Source organism: Scylla paramamosain, unplaced genomic scaffold (genome assembly GCF_035594125.1).
Source record: "Scylla paramamosain isolate STU-SP2022 unplaced genomic scaffold, ASM3559412v1 Contig3, whole genome shotgun sequence".
NCBI lineage: Eukaryota > Metazoa > Arthropoda > Malacostraca > Decapoda > Portunidae > Scylla > Scylla paramamosain.
In genome coordinates this window covers 3385291-3402873 of record NW_026973668.1, presented here as the reverse complement: position 1 = coordinate 3402873, position 17583 = coordinate 3385291, and the positions used below count along the sequence as shown (strand labels likewise).

General features: G+C 43.5%; 1 protein-coding gene across 16 annotated transcripts; it reads left to right on the top strand.

Moving 5' to 3' along the window:
- Positions 1-3637: 3637 nt before the first annotated feature.
- LOC135096168 (gastrula zinc finger protein XlCGF57.1-like) lies at positions 3638-16019 on the top strand. 16 transcript variants are annotated; one of them, XM_063997496.1, is made up of 4 exons: positions 3638-3892; positions 5747-5867; positions 12048-12168; positions 13036-16019. In XM_063997496.1, the coding sequence occupies exon 4, from the start codon at positions 13845-13847 to the stop codon at positions 14940-14942; it is 1098 nt and encodes a 365-aa protein (XP_063853566.1). In that variant the 5' UTR covers positions 3638-3892; positions 5747-5867; positions 12048-12168; positions 13036-13844; the 3' UTR covers positions 14943-16019. The 16 variants fall into 16 exon arrangements, with proteins under 16 accessions (XP_063853566.1, XP_063853579.1, XP_063853580.1 ...); XM_063997509.1 differs by having other exon boundaries at positions 3661-3892; positions 5747-5818; positions 12045-12168; positions 13036-14288; XM_063997510.1 differs by having other exon boundaries at positions 3664-3892; positions 5747-5818; positions 13036-14288.
- Positions 16020-17583: the final 1564 nt, after the last annotated feature.

Here is a 17583-nt window from a genome sequence, read left to right as displayed (position 1 = left end):
CCAGTTGTCTCAAACAACAGAGTCACCATCTTCTACAACAAGGACATTCCAGCAGGGAGACACACACACAAGGTGGGGCAACAAAACCTGATATTGTTATCTGGAACAAAGAAGAGAAAACAGCCAAAATGATAGATGTTGCAGTCCCCAGTGACTGTGGCCTCAGTAGAGCTGAAAGGAAAAAAATTACAAAATATCAAGACCTAAGAAATGACCCATGAACAACGTGGTCACTGACGGACGTCGGTATAACACCAGTGGTGGTAGTGGCGACAGGGCTGATGAAGAAGAACCCGGAGAGCTGCCCTGAGGCAATCCCTGGTCCCCCAAGTGCAGAGTGAATAATTTCAGAGCTTTGAAATATTAGACAAGTGTTTGGACAGGGATGACAGGTGGAAACAGACAGGTGTGTTTTGTACAGGGACTGCCACGTGTAGGCCTGATGGCTTCCTGCACCAACCCTTGTGTTCTTGTATATTACTACTACTACTACTACTGCTACTGCTACTGCTACTGCTACTACTACTACTACTTCTAGATCAGTACATGAACAGGCATGTTTTGTACAGGGACTGCCATGTGTAGGCCTGCTGGTCAGCCCTCAACATTACACAGGCTAGTAAGTGCAGCATCTCTTCCAGTTCATCCTTTCTTTCCTGTGAATAATGCAGAGATTTCACACATTGCTTTAAGTGCTGACAATTGTTGACTGTTGCTGTGAAAGGGTTGACAGGTTAATGATCCTGGGAGGCAAAGAAAACTGGTGGTCTTTGGTCAATGGCCTTAGTGTTGTGATGGTCTGCTGCCTTCATCACTTTTCACCACAACAGGCAGAGGGAGTGAGAGTGCAGGGGAGAGGGAGAGGGAGAGAGGAAGGTGTGAGAGGTAAGACAAATGTGGAGAGAGAGTATACTTAATATTGCATCTCTTGCTATGCAAAGCTGGATAAGAGTGTTGAAGCCTCCCTCCTGAAAGAGTTCAAGTCAAAGGCAGGGGAAAACACAGCAACAAGCAGGGGAGTTCAAGAGTGTGCCAGTGAAGGGGATGAAAGACTGAGAATATTGGTTAACTCTTGCATTGGAGAGGGGGACAGAATAGTGGTGGAAGATTGAGAATACTGGTTAACTTTTGCATTAGGGAGGTGGACAGAATAGTAGTGAAAGATAGAGAATTGCATTGGGGAAGTGGACAGAATAGTGGTGAAAGACTGATAATACTGGTTAACTCTCACATTAGGGAGGTGGACAGAATAGTAGTGAAAGATTGAGAATACTGGTTAACTCTTGCATTAGGGAGGTGGACAGAATAGTGGTGAATGATTGAGAATACTGGTTAACTCTTGTAATAGGGATGGACAGAATAGTGGTAAAAGATTGAGAATACTGGTTAATTCTTGCATTAGGGAGGTGGACAGAATAGTGGTGGGAGTGAAAAAGTCTTACCAAATTGTACTGACAACCTCTGAGCAAAGAGGAGCAGCAAGGAGTATCTAAAGTTTAATGAAAGCCTCACAAAGTGTTGGCTGGATCTGCCCCCAAGCTTGATAAAGTTAGTTTTAACAGAGACGGGAATTGGAATTGGTTCCCAGACAGAGTGGTGGGTGACTGGAATAGACTCAGTAGTCAGGCTGTCACTCCCTTTGAAATGCCAAAATTTTACTTTTTCCACCAGTAGAACTAATACGTAGATGGTGAATAGGCTTAAAATACAAATAAAACACAAGAAAATATAAGCAAAAATAAAACTAAGTATAATACTAAATATGTTATGATAATGATGAAAATAACAAATGAATTTCTTTGTTATTTGTTATTACTTGAATGAAATCAATTTGATATGTTAGGTTGAGTATTTTCTGCTCCTTTCAAAATTGAGGTTTTACTATTTGACAACTTTCCCTTAAATAGCCACTATGAGACACCTCTTATTCTGAAGCCACGTCTGAACATTATATTGGGGTGATGGGGTGAGGCGAGACAGGGTAGGATGCTGGGGTGAGGTAGTATGGGGTTAATTCTTATAAACTCTTTCTTTCATATAAATGCTTATGAAAATTTTAGATTTTTTTCTTATCCTATCATATCCTTTCTTCCTCCTTCTTTCTACATTTCCTTTGTCTTCCCTCTTTTATTGTTCCTTCCTCCTTCTTTCTATAGTAACTGCAGAAAAAAAAGCAGACACAAGTGGCACAGAGCAAATAGGTATGAAAGGGCTAGATTAGGAGACTACTTGTATTCAGTATTTTGTATTTTGTATTGTAGCAGGTGTCTAAGGGGCTGATGTTTGATGGACGAGGAAGCTAATGAATTTGGTTGGCGCCACACTGGAATGATGATCATCACTGAGCATCACCCTATGCCAGTCCTCTGCAATGCAAAATACATAATTAGTCTGCAGTCCAGTGGTTGTGTTAGATGACAAAATCCAACCAAGCCCGGAGCATCCTGCAGGTCAGGAGGGGTGCTCTAGTGGCGGAGTGTTGTGGGAGGTGGAAGCTCCAGCAGGTGCTTCTGCCAGCACTCCTGAATAGTGTGAATACCAACACAAAAGACTGAGAATACTGGTTAATACTTGCATTAGGGAGGTGGACAGAATAATGGTGAAAGATTGAGAATACTGGTTAACTCTTGCATTAGGGAGTGGACAGAATAGTGGTGAAAGATTGAAAATACTGGTTAATTCTTGCATTAGGGAGGTGGACAGAATAATGGTGAAAGATTGAGAATACTGGTTAACTCTTGCATTAGGGAGTGGACAGAATAGTGGTGAAAGATTGAAAATACTGGTTAATTTCTTGCATTAGGGAGGTGGACAGAATAGTGGTGAAAGATTGAGAATACTGATTAACTCTTGCATTACGGAGATGAACAGAATAGTGGTGAAAGATTGAGAATACTGGTTAACTCTTGCATTAGGGAGTGGACAGAATAGTGGTGAAAGATTGAAAATACTGGTTAATTCTTGCATTAGTGAGTGGACAGAATAGTGGTGAAAGATTGAAAATACTGATTAATTCTTGCATTAGGGAGGTGGACAGAATAGTGGTGAAAGATTGAGAATACTGGTTAACTCGCATTAGGGAGTGGACAGAATAGTGGTGAAAGATTGAGAATACTGGTGAAGTTTTGCATTAGGGAGGTGGACAGAATAGTGGTGAAAAAGAGGATGATGGACTTAATTCTTTCTTTTTTTTATAAATGTTTATGATAATTTTAAACATTTCTCCTCGTTTATTCCTTCCCTTCTTCCTACACTACTTTATTCTTCCTTCTCCCTTCCTTTATACATTTCCTTCGTCTTCTCTCCTTTATTGTTCGTTTCTCCTTTCTACAGTTCCTTCTGCTTCTTCCCTTTTCTTTTTTCTTCCTCCTTTCATTTATTCATTATTTTTTCGCGTCTTCATTAAAGGGTTAAATGGCTTTCAATAGCTTATTGTTTGAATGAGGAGGTGTTGTTATTCTCGAACTCCAAACCAGCCAACGTCAGTATTTATAAAATGAGGAATCGTGTTTTCTAGTAAAATATTCTGCACCTGAAGAGATTTATTATTATTATTATTTATTATTTTTTTACGCATACGATATTAATTCACAAGCGTTTTCAGTCGGTATGTAATAAGATTGCCAGAGGCCACCCCATGAAATTATTTTTGGAACCATTACTACACTTCTAATATTTCTTTAAATTATACTTAATTCTTAATACCTAAATATAAGACGTTAATTGTATGGCTTAAAATATATATTAGTCTTTCCGTTCAGTGAAGGATTGAGTGTGTATTTTCAACGGTGGAGGGATGGCCCAGATGAGATGAATGACAGAATCAGCAGGGAGGCGGTGGAGAAATGTCTGGAAAGACAGAAGAAATGGGAAGGCAGCAGAACCAGACGAGGTACCTTACGAGATATACAAGAATGGAGTGGAAGATGTGATTGATAGTTGAAACAGGCACAAGTATACAAGTGTTTAGGAATGTGGGTGAGTCCGAACGGGTGTGAAAAGGCAAAGAATGGAAAGAGGAGGTCGACTGGTAAGCGCAGGAAGGATGAGCGAGTAAGTGTAACATGGTGAGGGAAGTGTGGAAGAGTGTGGCTGTGCCGAGTATAATGTATGGTATGAGTGTGATTGCTTGGAACAAAAGTGAAATTGATAAGTTAGAAGTGGGGCAGAATAGAGTAGCAAGGATGGCACTGAGTGCACCGAGGTACTGTAGACAGAAGTGAAATGTGTGGGACTGAATTAATGGAAGAACAAGATGGAAGGAAAGAGCTCCGTGGAATGGTACAAGGAGAAAGAGGCCCCGATGTATGAAAGGTGGTATGAGGGAAGCCTGGATGGTGATCTCTTCCCAGCGAGGCCACAGTGTATGGATGTGAATGCAAGGAATTACAGATGGTCTGAGTCCCGCAGCAAAGTGTGCCAGATGTGTGACACGGGAGAGGATGGGACGGTGTTTGTGGTGCTGGATGATGCAAGTGATTCTGACTGAGTTAGGGCGTAATATGAATGAAAGAGTGGAGAAGACAGAAAGGGAGTGAATGGTGGTGCTGCTGAGACTGTCTGGAGAAACCAATGAAAGGATGATTGAGGCTGTGGAGGAGTTTCTAGAGAGAATGTGGCGTGTCAGATGCAGGGACAATTAATTTCTGTTTGTTTTTTATGTTTTTTTTTTTCTACGAGTTGCCGATCCAAAGGCATGGCTGAGGAGCATGGAGCTATAATATACATCAATGCCCGGGAGTGATCCCGAGCCCGGTCCTGTAGTGACATTATCAAGATCAAGATCACTGGCGCCAAAAGTCCCTGTTTATGGTCACTGGTGGAGGGATCAGAGGCGGCGTCCGCGTGGTGCTGTGGTCAGTGGTCACGGCCCGCCGAGTGTGCGGCAGATTGCGCCTATGTTTGAGCTGGCCTGGGTCACCTGTGGCCACCTGGTCACCTGTCTACTCTGTGTCTGGTGGAGGGAACAGAGGCGGCGTCCCCGTGGTGCTGTGGTCAGTGGTCAGGGCCCGCCGAGTTTGCGGCAGATTGCGCCTGTGTTTGAGCTGGCCTGGGTCACCTGTAGCCACCTGGCGGAGTGGCGGTGCCTCCCTGGCCTCACCTGAGGGCGTGCAGGTAATGGTGGGCGGGGAACAAGTCAATGTCAGGAGCGAGTGACTGAGGTGGTGGTCACCGTCATTCTTGTTGTGGATTGTTTGTTTGTTTGTTGATTTCTTTTATCCCCAAGGCATGGTGGTGCCGTCTGGCTGTCTGCTGGTGCTGCCTGCCTGGTGAAGTGTTCCCTGGGGAATACACTGCTGCGCTAGGTTGTTAGGTTGCGTGGCACTAGTGTCGACGTGCGGTCCCCGGCTAGGCTAGGCCGCCTCCGTCAGGTCGAGAGAGAGTAGTAGTATCCTCGTCTGATCTGGTAACACTGCACAGAAAATACACAACTGGGAACTCTGACCTACCGGATTCGGCCTAGCCAGCCGGGGACCCCACGTCCACACTAGTGCCAGCTCTTTGGTGTTAGTTGTCAAGGTAGGTTTGGTTATTTTGTTAGGTTTGGTTAGGGTTAGTTAGGTTAGTAAGTTAGGCTTGCCTATGTTATGGTAAGTCAGGTTAAGTTTAGGTTAGGTTAGGTTCTTTTTTTGACAAAATTTCGCTGTCAATTGTGGCAGAAATGCATGACAACAGTTTTTTTCTTTTTTTGTTTTATTTTTGTTATTTTATTTGTTTGTCATTCTTTTATTTGTTTGTTTTCCAGCAGGACAGCAGTGGTGAGAGAGCAAGACCCAACCAGCAAATTCCCCATCCATTCTGCCCCAGAGACCCTCAGGTCAGTGGCCAGCAAGTCCTCCCGCCCATTCTGCTCCAGAGCCCCTCAGGTCAGTGACTGGCTGCTCAGAGAGCTGCACCACTACTGTCAACACTTGCTTCTTTGTCACAAGTTACCACCAACAAAAACTGATTGGCTTACTCTTTGCAAAGAGGCATTTTTTTTTTTTTTTACTTTATTTATATATTTATTTATTTTTATTTTATTTATTCTCTCTCTCTCTCTCTCTCTCTCTCTCTCTCTCTCTCCACAAAAGTTCTTTGAAGGGAAATGTTTGTAAAGCTTTGCGTGTTGTGCTGGATTCTTGGTGAGGCAGTGACAGGAGTGGTGCAGTGCCTGGTGACAAAAATAATGAGTTAAGTAAGAAGTACTAGCACAGGGCACAGGTGACAGAGTGGGCATTGTTAGCCGACACCTGAGACCAGGCCAGACCACGACCTGGTCTGGTCTGCGGACACCAGTTTGTTGCATTTTTCACCCCTGCATGTCTTTAGCAGCACACCACTAGCTGACCACCTGGCCACTGTGGTGGTTTAGCAGCACACCACTAACTGACAGCCTGGCCACTGTGGTGGTTTAGCAGCACACCACTAACTGACAGTCTGGCCACTGTGGTGGTTTAGCAGCACACCACTAACTGACAGCCTGGCCACTGTGGTGGTTTAGCAGCACACCACTAGCTGACAGCCTGGCCACTGTGGTGGTTTTGCACCACACCACTAGCTGACAGCCTGGCTACTGTGGTGGTTTAGCAGCACACCACTAACTGACAGCCTGGCCACTGTGGTGGTTTAGCAGCACACCACTAGCTGACAGCCTGGCCACTGTGGTGGTTTAGCAGCACACCACTAACTGACAGCCTGGCCACTGTGGTGGTTTAGCAGCACACCACTAGCTGACAGCCTGGCCACTGTGGTGGTTTAGCAGCACACCACTAGCTGACAGCCTGGCCACTGTGGTGGTTTAGCAGCACACCACTAGCTGACACCCTGGCCACTGTGGTGGTTTATCAGCACAGTAACACCCTGACCACAGGCCACTGCCTCCCTTTTTTGTGTTTGTGGTGCTGGATGATGCAAGTGATTCTGACTGAGTTAGGGCATAATATGAATGAAAGAGTGGAGAAGACAGAAAGGGAATGAATGGTGGTGCTGCTGGAACTGTTTGGAGAAACCAATGAAAGGATGATTGAGGCTGTGGAGGAGTTTCTAGAGAGAATGTGGCGTGTCAGATGCAGGGACAATTAATTTCTGCTTGTTTTTTTTTTTTTTTTTTTTTTTTTTCTCTACGAGTTGCCGATCCAAAGGCATGGCTGAGGAGCATGGAGCTATAATATACATCAATGCCCGGGAGTGATCCTGAGCCACCTGTAGCGACATTATCAAGATCAAGATCACTGGCGCCAAAAGTCCCTGTTTATCGTCACTGGTGGAGGGAACAGAGGCGGCGTCCGCGTGGTGCTGTGGTCAGTGGTCAGGGCACGCCGAGTGTGCAGCAGATTGCGCCTGTGTTTGAGCTGGCCTGGGTCATCTGTGGCCACCTGGTCACCTGTCTACTCTGTGTCTGGTGGAGGGAACAGAGGCGGCGTCCGCGTGGTGCTGTGGTCAGTGGTCAGGGCCCACCGAGTGGGCAGCAGATTGCGCCTGTGTTTGAGCTGGCCTGGGTCACCTGTGGCCACCTGGCGGGCTTCACCCCCAACTCGGACCATCACCAACTCGGCCCTGGTCTATGCTAACTCAGACCACGATAACCAACTCGGACCACTACATGCCAACTCGGACCACCAACTTGGACCATGTTTAAAAGTTAAATGATAATTCAGCAGCTTAAAATTGACTTTTATTTCACGATAAAATACAATTAAAATTATGCTCTAAAAACATGCAAAAGTCAGTAAAATACAATTAAAATTATGCTCAAAAAACATGCATGTCAGTTTAAAAATAAAACTCAAGTATTTCATGAAAAATCAAGTCATTACATATTCACAGCAATATGATGAGAGGCAGCATGCAAAAGTCAGTAAAATACAATTAAAATTGTAGTCTAAAAACATGCAAAAGTCAATTTAAAAAAATAAAACTAGAGTATTTCATGAAAAATCAAGTCATTACATATTCACAGCAATATGATGAGAGGCAACTTTCTGTAAGCTTTTTGCTGTTTTAGTGCCCAGAGAAAATTCCTCCCAAAGCATGACTAGTCGTCCATTTTGTTTTGTATATTTATTTTTTTGGTGACGCAACACCTTTCCATCATTTATAAACTTTACATGAGGCATTACAAGTCTAGCCTCTGTGTGTAGCAGGGTTATTAAAGTATAGAAGTTCAGTTGGCCTTTATGTGCTTTAATATTAAGTCTGTAATGCCATCCTTCAACGTCATTGTTAGTTCTTACACTTCGATCAAATACACACCAAACTTTGGGAGGCCACATTTCTGATGTAATCCATGTACTGTTTATGTACTCTAAAAGATCTAAGAGTGGTTGTGACCCAGCTGCTTTCCTATAGAATCTTATAAAAAGTCCTTCTATGTGATCATCAGGTACATACAGCAGAGAAAGCAGTTGTCTTACAAATTTGTAGGTTTTGCTATCATGTGTGTAAGCAGACTGGAGGCCAAGAACTTGCGCCTTCCTCCAAACTGCTTGTCCCCAGTGAAATGCACAACCACCCATAACTACATGTGGGAAAACTTCTGGAATAGCACGCCAAATACTTTGTTCAAAATCAAGGATAACTTCTTTTACTTTTAATTGTCCATCTAAAATTTCTTTGAGTTTACTAAAAATTATCCTATAATCTTTACATCTCTTACCCGACATTAACACAAACAACAGAGGCGTTTGTTTTACGTTACCATCGCACTTCATAAATGCGTGAATACTAAAAAGCTGGGTAAAAGGTCACCTCACTACTTTAAAAGTTCCATCAACATACCAGTTTCTTGCTTTAGCAAGTAACTGAAGCTGTTCTTGTGTTGCAAATAATAGGTGGCGTCTGTCCACTATACTTATATCTGATTTAAGAACGTTAGGTGGAATGTGCTCCTCACTAATACAAAAAGTTAGGTCACTGGACTAAGCAGGTCTGTTAGCTCGCCGCTTCCTCTTTGCTTGGTGAGCTAGATTCACCGGTGCAGGTAGCGAAGCAGTAGGCTTTGTTGGATCAACGTGTTCAAGAAGCACTTCCTCCACGATTTCTAAAGCTGGGCGAAATACATCATCCATTGCTTTGTCTTTAATTAACTTTGACACCATGCTTGTAGTCAAAGGGCATGCTTCCGGTGGGTGTGAATGTTCATTGGCTCCTCTGATAAACACTCCGTTCACTTCCTTTACTATCATGTTACAGGTAACCTTTTTATCACGCACTGCACAGCGACAATGAACACCAACATTTGTTTTTCTTTTAAATGTGTATGAAAATCCTAGACTGTCCACAAGTTTCTGCTTGCCCCTTTGTGAAGATGCACATATTTTTTCATACGTTATAATAGGTGGATGAGCCTCAGAGCAGTCCAAAGTGTCATTGTCCAAGGTGTCTTTCGTCTAGATAAGTTTCAGAATTTATATCATCCACTAACGCCTGGGTCGGAGTAGGTAGATGATCCTCAGGGCAGTCATGTACAGCGATGTCTTGTACAGAAGAGCAAGTTGTGCAGCTCCAATTCACGTCAAGACCCTCCCTTACAGCTCTTCTATAGTCCTCCCTTGAAATCCCAGTCTTACAGGTTCTGTGTTGCCACGATTTACATCCATCACACAACAATGCCTCCTGTAAAAAATCATATTCCGAGGTTCATGTCGATATTTTAGTGTACACTAGATATAATCAGTATTACAGAAAACTGTTCAACATATAGTTACAATAAATTCAATTAACAATTAAATCCTGTAGTCTCACCTGTCGAGGACGCACCACGTCTTTGCACACCAAACACTTGTCCATGATCGGACTGCCTTCTGCCGTGTACAAGTGATATCTGGCCTGGACATCGTGTGAGTGAACCAAGAATCACAAATGTGTGAAGCACTCTTCTCTGTACGATAGTTTATGATGGTTTGAATCTAACAAGTGTGTGAAGCACTCTTCTCTGTTCGAGTTCAAGTTGGTTAGGCCGTGATCCCTTTAGGCCGAGAGTCATTTAGGCCGTGATCCCTTTAGGTCGAGAGTCATTTAGGCCGTGATCCTTAAACTCAGTGTTGCAAACCCTGCGCTGCCATTCTTGACAATGGTCTTACTGCAAAGCATGGTCACACTGCAAAGCATGCTGGTTGAATCGTACACGTCGAGAGCAAACAACACGAGGAAATTTGGTAGGCATCCTGAGCGATGAGGTGTGAGGGAATAACGAATATGCAGAATTTGACTTCAACACATCAACTAAGTAAGTAAGACAGTGTTTTGAGACTTTCGAAATTATATGTTTTGAATTTAGTAATATTTTGAATTAAGTAATTGAGACAGTGTTTCGTAATTGTAATTGCACTTGTACGGACACGGCAAGGTTTGCTGTGCGACACAGGTGTGAGAGGTGGCAGAACAGGAAATGTGATAATGGTGTATCTTGAGCTGATTAATGGCAGCTGTGAAACCAGGTATTTTCAATGGCTGGGTTTCGTGCACTTCCTGCAGTACCTCTAAAAACGATTAATATGTGTGTAAGTACGCTACAGAACATAGTTTCCACTGCATATAGGTCTCTTCCACTGTATATAGGTCTCTTCCATTTATTATCTTTATTTTATGGAGGTATCGATCTCTCGATACATTATCAAGAGTATCAACAAGACTCATTAGCATGCAATCACGTCACACTTCTTGCCTCCACAGTAGTCCTCCAGCATCGACTGCACTATAAAAACTATAAAAAGGATCTCATTATTACGGCCTAAACGACCCACGGCCTACAGAGTCGCGGCCTAAACGACTCGGCGTAAAGGGATCACGGCCTAAACGACTCTCGGCCTAGAGTGCTCACGGCCGAAATGACCTGCTCCCCTCTGTGCGATAGTTTATGATGGTTTGAATCTAACAAATGTAGTGATAATACACGTTCATACGTGAAGCCACGTGCAGCCTGGAGATTTTTTTTCCCACGCTCAAATGAAGCGGTTACTGATTCGTGATTAAAGAGATAATTAGCTCGTGTATTGCTTACATGTAGTTTACAGTGGAATTTTTTTACCTAATTTGGTTGGGGACATTCTTGGCTTCATTATGGGGTAGAGCTCTTAAGTGTAGTTAAATATCAAATCGTCAATAATTACGGCTGTGCCAGTATTATGACAATTTGTTTTTTCATCCTGAGTCGTATGGTAATGAGGCAAATGTAGGGTAATTTCAGTAAGTGTGTAGGGCGGAGACGTCTGTAGAGGTTGGCAACACTGCCCACAGTTTATGATGGTCCGAGTCGGCAAACATGGTGGTCCGACTTGGTATTTCAGAAAATGAGAATGGTCCGAGTTGGTCCACAAGATGGTCCGAGTTGCCTTTTCATAATGGGCCGAGATGGAAAAGGGCTGAGTTGGCCCTACCCCCTGGCGGACTGGCGGCACCTCCCTGGCCTCACCTCAGGGCGTGCAGGTAATGGTGGGCGGGGAACAAGTCAATGTCGGGAGGCGAGTGACTGAGGTGGTGGTCACCGTCACTCTTGTGGTTTGTTTGTTTGTTTGTTGATTTCTTTTATTCCCAAGGCGTGGCGGCCACCTGCCAGGTGAAGTGTTGCCTGGGGAATAATAGGCAGACATCTTGTGCACTGCTGCGCTGGGTTAGGTTAGGCTGTGTGGCACTACAGTTGATGTGAGGTCCCCGGCTGGCTAGGCCGCGTCTGGCAGGTCTAGAGAGAGAGAGAGAGTAGATTCCTTGCCTGACCTGTTAACAGTGCAAGGAAAATACACAACTGGCAATACAGACCTTCCGGACAAGGCCTAGCCAGCCTGGAATCCCATGTCCACACTAGTGCTGGTTGTTTGGTGTTAGTTGTGTTAAGGTAGGTTTGGTTATTTTGTTAGGTTTGGTTAGGGTTAGTTAGGTTAGTAAGTTAGGCTTGCTTATATTATGTTAAGACAGGTTAAGTTTAGGTTAGGTTTTTTTTGACAAAATTTTGCTGTCACAATCGTGGCAGCAATGCAGGACATCAGTTAATGTTTTTTGCCTTTTTGTTTTATTTTTGTTATTTGTTTGTTTATCATTGTTTTATTTATTTGTTTGTTTTCCAGCAGGACATCAGTGGTGAGAGACAAAAAGACCCGACCAGCAAGCCCTCCCATCCATTCTGCCCCAGAGTCCATCAGGTTATTGGCCGGCATGTCCTCCTGTCCATTCTACCCCAGAGCCCCTCAGGTATGTGGCCGGCAAGTCCTCCCGTCCATTCTGCCCCAGAGCCCCTCAGGTCAGTGGCCGGCAACGAAAACTGATTGGCTTGCTCTTTGCATGGCTGTGGTGGCCCGATCAGAGTCATTTGTTGTGGTCCTAGGCAAACTCGGCCCATCGGCATCTCGGCCCATCGGCAACTCGGCCCTTCGGCAACTCGGCCCGTTAGAATACCAATTCGGCCCATAAGATACCATCTCGGCCCATGTTGAAATTGCTATCATCACTTTTTTCCATGATAAGAGCGTGGCAGAAACTGAATGAGCAAAATACAACGTAAAATACAACAAAAAGATGGTATAAAAGCAGTCAAATAAAAATAAAAAAAAACTAATATGAATAGTTAAAAAGTAAAACTAAGCAAAAAGAAAAGAAAGTTCTAAAATACATGCAATCAAAAGTAAAAAATTATGGATTAACTGCAATATGATGTGAGACAGCCCTTTGTAAGTTCTTGGCAGAATGCTGGCCATTACTGAATTCTTCCCAGAGGTTCACAAGATGTCCATGTTGTTTCCGATACTTCTGTTTCTGGTACCTCAAAACTTTTCCATCCAACAAAAGCCTTACTTGAATGGAGACCAGCTTGGCTTCATCATGTAGAAGTTTTACTAACAGGTAAAAGTTTAGTTGGCCTTTCCTTTTGTGTGGTGGCCCTACTCTGTGGAGGCTGTGTGTTAGGCTGAGACTGAGGCAGGAAGCCCCTCTCTGCCTGTGTGGTGATGGCCTCCTCTGTTATAGGTGCCAGGTGTATCTTGTCTGTGGAGTCTGTGTTAGGCTGAGGCTGAGGCAGGTAGCCCCTCACTCCCTGTGTAGTGACAGCCTCCTCTGTTACAGGTGCCAGATTGGCATCCAGTGGCGGGACTCCCTCTGTGCATCCTCGGTGCAGCCCCAGTGTTCCTGCAGAACTGACCACTACCAAGAACAGTGTTGCAATGGAGGATGTGATGCCAGGCAGCAGCAGTAGCAGCAGTATGAACAGATGGGAGCAGTTGCTCTTCTAGACAGGGTGGAATCAAAAGCTTTTCGTCTCATCAACTCCTCTCCTCTCAGTGACTTTCTTCAGCCTCTCTCTCACTGCCGCAGTGTTGCATATCTAGCTGTCTTCTACCGCTATTTTCATGCTAACTGCTCTTCTGATCTTGCTAACTGCATGCCTCCTCTCCTCCTGCTAACTCTGTACAGGGGCCTTTTCCGTCCATGTATGGAGTATGCTTCACATGTCTGGGGGGGTTCCACTCATACTGCTCTTCTAGACAGGGTGGAATCAAAAGCTTTTCGTCTAATCAACTCCTCTCCTCTAACTGACGGTCTTCAGCCTCTCTCTCACCGCCACAATGTTGCATATCTAGCTGTCTTCTACTGCTATTTTCATGTTAACTGCTCTTCTGATCTTGCTAACTGCATGCCTCCCCTCCTCCCGCGGCCTTGCTGCACAAGACTTTCTTCTTTCTCTCACCCCTATTCTGTCCACCTCTCTAACACAAGAGTTAACCAGTATTCTCAATCATTCATCCCTTTCTCTGGTAAACTCTGGAACTCCCTGCCTGCTTCTGTATTTCCACCTTCCTATGACTTGAATTCCTTCAAGAGGGAGGTTTCAAGACACTTATTCATCAATTTTTGACCACTGCTTTGACCCTTTTATGGGACTGGCATTTCAGTGGGCATATTTTTTATTGGATTTTTGTTGCCCTTGGCCAGTGTCCTTCCTACATAAAAAAATAAAAATAAAAAACCACAAGTGTGACCACTGCAGGAAGACATTTGCCCAGAAGAGTCATCTTGCCTCACACATCCTCACCCACACTGGGGAGAGAATCTTCCAGTCCCTGGAGTGTGGGAAAAGATTTACCAGGAAGGGTTCCCTTGACAGACACATTCTCACCCACACTGGGGAGAGAAAGTTCCAGTGCCTGGAGTGTGGGAAAAGATTTACCATGAAGGATTCCCTTGACAGACACATTCTCACCCACACTGGGGAGAGAAAGTTCCAGTGCCTGGAGTGTGGGAAAAGATTTACCAGGAAGGGTTCCCTTGACAGACACATTCTCACCCACACTGGGGAGAGAAAGTTCCAGTGCCTGGAGTGTGGGAAAAGATTTACTCGGAAAGGTCATCTTGACACACACATCCTCACCCACACTGGGGAGAGAAAGTTCCAGTGCCTGGAGTGTGGGAAAAGATTTATCCATAAAGGTGATCTTAACAAACACACCCTCACCCACACTGGGGAGAGAAAGTTCCAGTGCCTGGAGTGTGGGAAAAGATTTATCCATAAAGGTGATCTTAACAAACACATCCTCACCCACACTGGGGAGAGAAAGTTCCAGTGCCTGGAGTGTGGGAAAAGATTTACTCTGAAAGGTCATCTTGACACACACATCCTCACCCACACTGGGGAGAAAAAGTTCCAGTGCCTGGAGTGTGGGAAAAGATTTACTCTGAAAGGTCATCTTGACACACACATCCTCACCCACACTGGGGAGAAAAAGTTCCAGTGCCTGGAGTGTGGGAAAAGATTTACCAGGAAGGGTTCCCTTGACAGACACATCCTCACCCACACTGGAGAGAGAAAGTTCCAGTGCCTGGAGTGTGGGAAAAGATTTACCAGGAAGGGTTCCCTTGACAGACACATCCTCACCCACACTGGGAAGAGAAAGTTCCAGTGCCTGAAGTGTGGGAAAAGACTTACCCATAAAGGCAGTCTTGACAGACACACCCTCACCCACACTGGGAGATAGTAAAGTGGCCGTCTTCTACAACAAGGACATTCCAGCAGGGAGACACACACACAAGGTGGGGGAACAAAACCTGATATTGTTATCTGGAACAAAGAAGAGAAAACAGCCAAAATGATAGATGTTGCAGTCCCCAGTGACTAAGGCCTCAGTAGAGCTGAAAGGAAAAAAATTACAAAATATCAAGACCTAAGAAATGACCCACGAACAACGTGGTCACTGACGGACGTCGGTATAACACCAGTGGTGGTGGCGGCGACAGGGCTGATGAAGAAAAACCCGGAGAGCTGCCCTGAGGCAATCCCTGGTCCCCCAAGTGCCCACGAGGTACAAACAGCTGCGGTCAAGGGAACAGTTGCTGTCCTGAAGAGAGCCCTCAGATACACTGCTAACACTGCTTAGGGTGTAACTTTAGACCCCAGGCTTGGGGCCCATTGCACTCACCAAACAATGAAACAAGAAAATGCAGAAAACAGGGAGAGAAAGTTCCCAGGCCTGCAGTGTGGGAAAAGATTTGCCCTGGCAATACCAGTGGTGACTTGTGGGTGTCGTGTGGTGACTGGCCACATTACTGCCACAAACCAGCTGGCAATACCAGTGGTGACTTGTGGGTGTGGTGTGGTGACTGGCCACAACATTACTGCCACAAACCAGCTGGCAATACCAGTGGTGACTTGTGGGTGTGGTGTGGTGACTGGCCACAAAATTACTGCCACAAACCAGCTGGCAATACCAGTGGTGACTTGTGGGTGTGGTGTGGTGACTGGCCACAACATTACTGCCACAAACCAGCTGGCAATACCAGTGGTGACTTGTGGGTCTGGTGTGGTGACTGGCCAAAAGGTTTATCCTGCAATGTAATGTTGACAAACATCCTCACCCACACTGTGGTAAGGAAGTACAGGTGTGGTGTTTGTGGCAGTGTTTGTGTAGCAAGAGTGGTGTTGCCAGACACATCCAAACACACCTGTGGGGGATGAGGTGTTGTGGTTGTGGTGGTGGTGTGTGAGGGACTTGGAGTGACTAGTGTTTGTGTTTTGTTACTTTGTACTCAAGTGTTGGAATAAACTTTTGTTGCTAGAATGCTGAGTTAGGTTGTTAACAGTACTTAGTGTGTGTGTGTGTGTGTGTGTGTGTGTGTGTGTACAAAATGGCCAGTATTAATCCTCACATGACAAACACAGCAGTGGATGACTGGAATAGACTCAGTGGTCAGGTTGTTAGTGCAGAGTGAGTCATTATAGAGCTTTGAATTGTTAGACAAGTGTTTGGACAGGGCTGACAGGTGGAAACAGACAGGTGTGTTTTGTACAGGGACTGCCACGTGTAGGCCTGATGGCTTCCTCCTCCAACCCTTGTGTTCTTGTGTACTACTACTACTACTACCATCACTACTACTACTACTATTAATAATAATAAAACACTTCATTTCTTCACTCTTTTAATATATTACAACATCCATTTTCTTCAAATATAAACTGGAAAATTGTTATTAAAATTATCGAAAAGTAAACCCATCACTCTTCTTCTTCATCAACAATTTGGCTTAGAAGAAGAATAGCAACAATAACACCACCAGTAACTTACAACTCCACTATAACTCGCTGTTATATATAAAATGCATCCAATTATGAAAATATACGCTGTACAAGATACAGTGTGTGTGTGTGTGTGTGTAGGACAGAGAGAAAGAGAGAGAATAAAAAAGATAACAAATGCATGGAGAGAGAGAGAGAATCCAAATAAAACCATTTCAAACCATACATACACACATACAACAACAACAATAACCACCAAAAAGATAATAATAAAAATTGCTACATATCATTATTATTATTATTATTATTATTATTATTATTATTATTATTATTATTATTATTATTGTTGTTGTTTTGTTGTTCTCTCCTTGGCGAGTACCTTCTGACAAACCCGCAGGTGGGAACACGGGAAGGAAGCAAGAAAATGAACAAAATAGAGGAAGGACTTAAAAAAAAAATACAAAGAAAATGGGGAAGATATAGAAAAATAAAGGAAAAATTAATAAATCTACAAGAAATGAAGGAATAATGATGGAGGAACTGATATATAATGGATAAACAGGAAGAACAAGGAAATGCAAAAGAATAAAAATTAATAATGACCTAAATGTGAATATAAATAAAATAGATAAACAAGAACAAGGAAATGCAGAATAAAATAATAATAATAATAAAAATAATAATAATAATCCAAATGTGTATAAATGAAGAACAAAAGAAATAAAACAATGAGGAATGAGAGAAAACATGTAAACAACAAATAATAATGATGAAATGTTGATAATTGAAGGAAATAACAAGGAATGGAGAAGAAAAAAAACAATGAAGTGAAAAAAGTAAATAAGGAGGAATGAAAACGAATAAATAGATAAAAAATAAATAAATGAAAGAGGAAGGAAATAAATAGATAAATGAAAATAAGTAAAAAAAAAATACATGAATGAAAATAAAAGGTAATAAAGAACACAAAAATAAAGGAAGAAAAGAATAAATAAGTAAAAAATTCATAGACAGATAGACACATACACAAAAGATAAAACAATATATTGCACATACATTTTGGCAGAGAGAGAGAGAGAGAGAGAGAGAGAGAGAGAGAGAGAGAG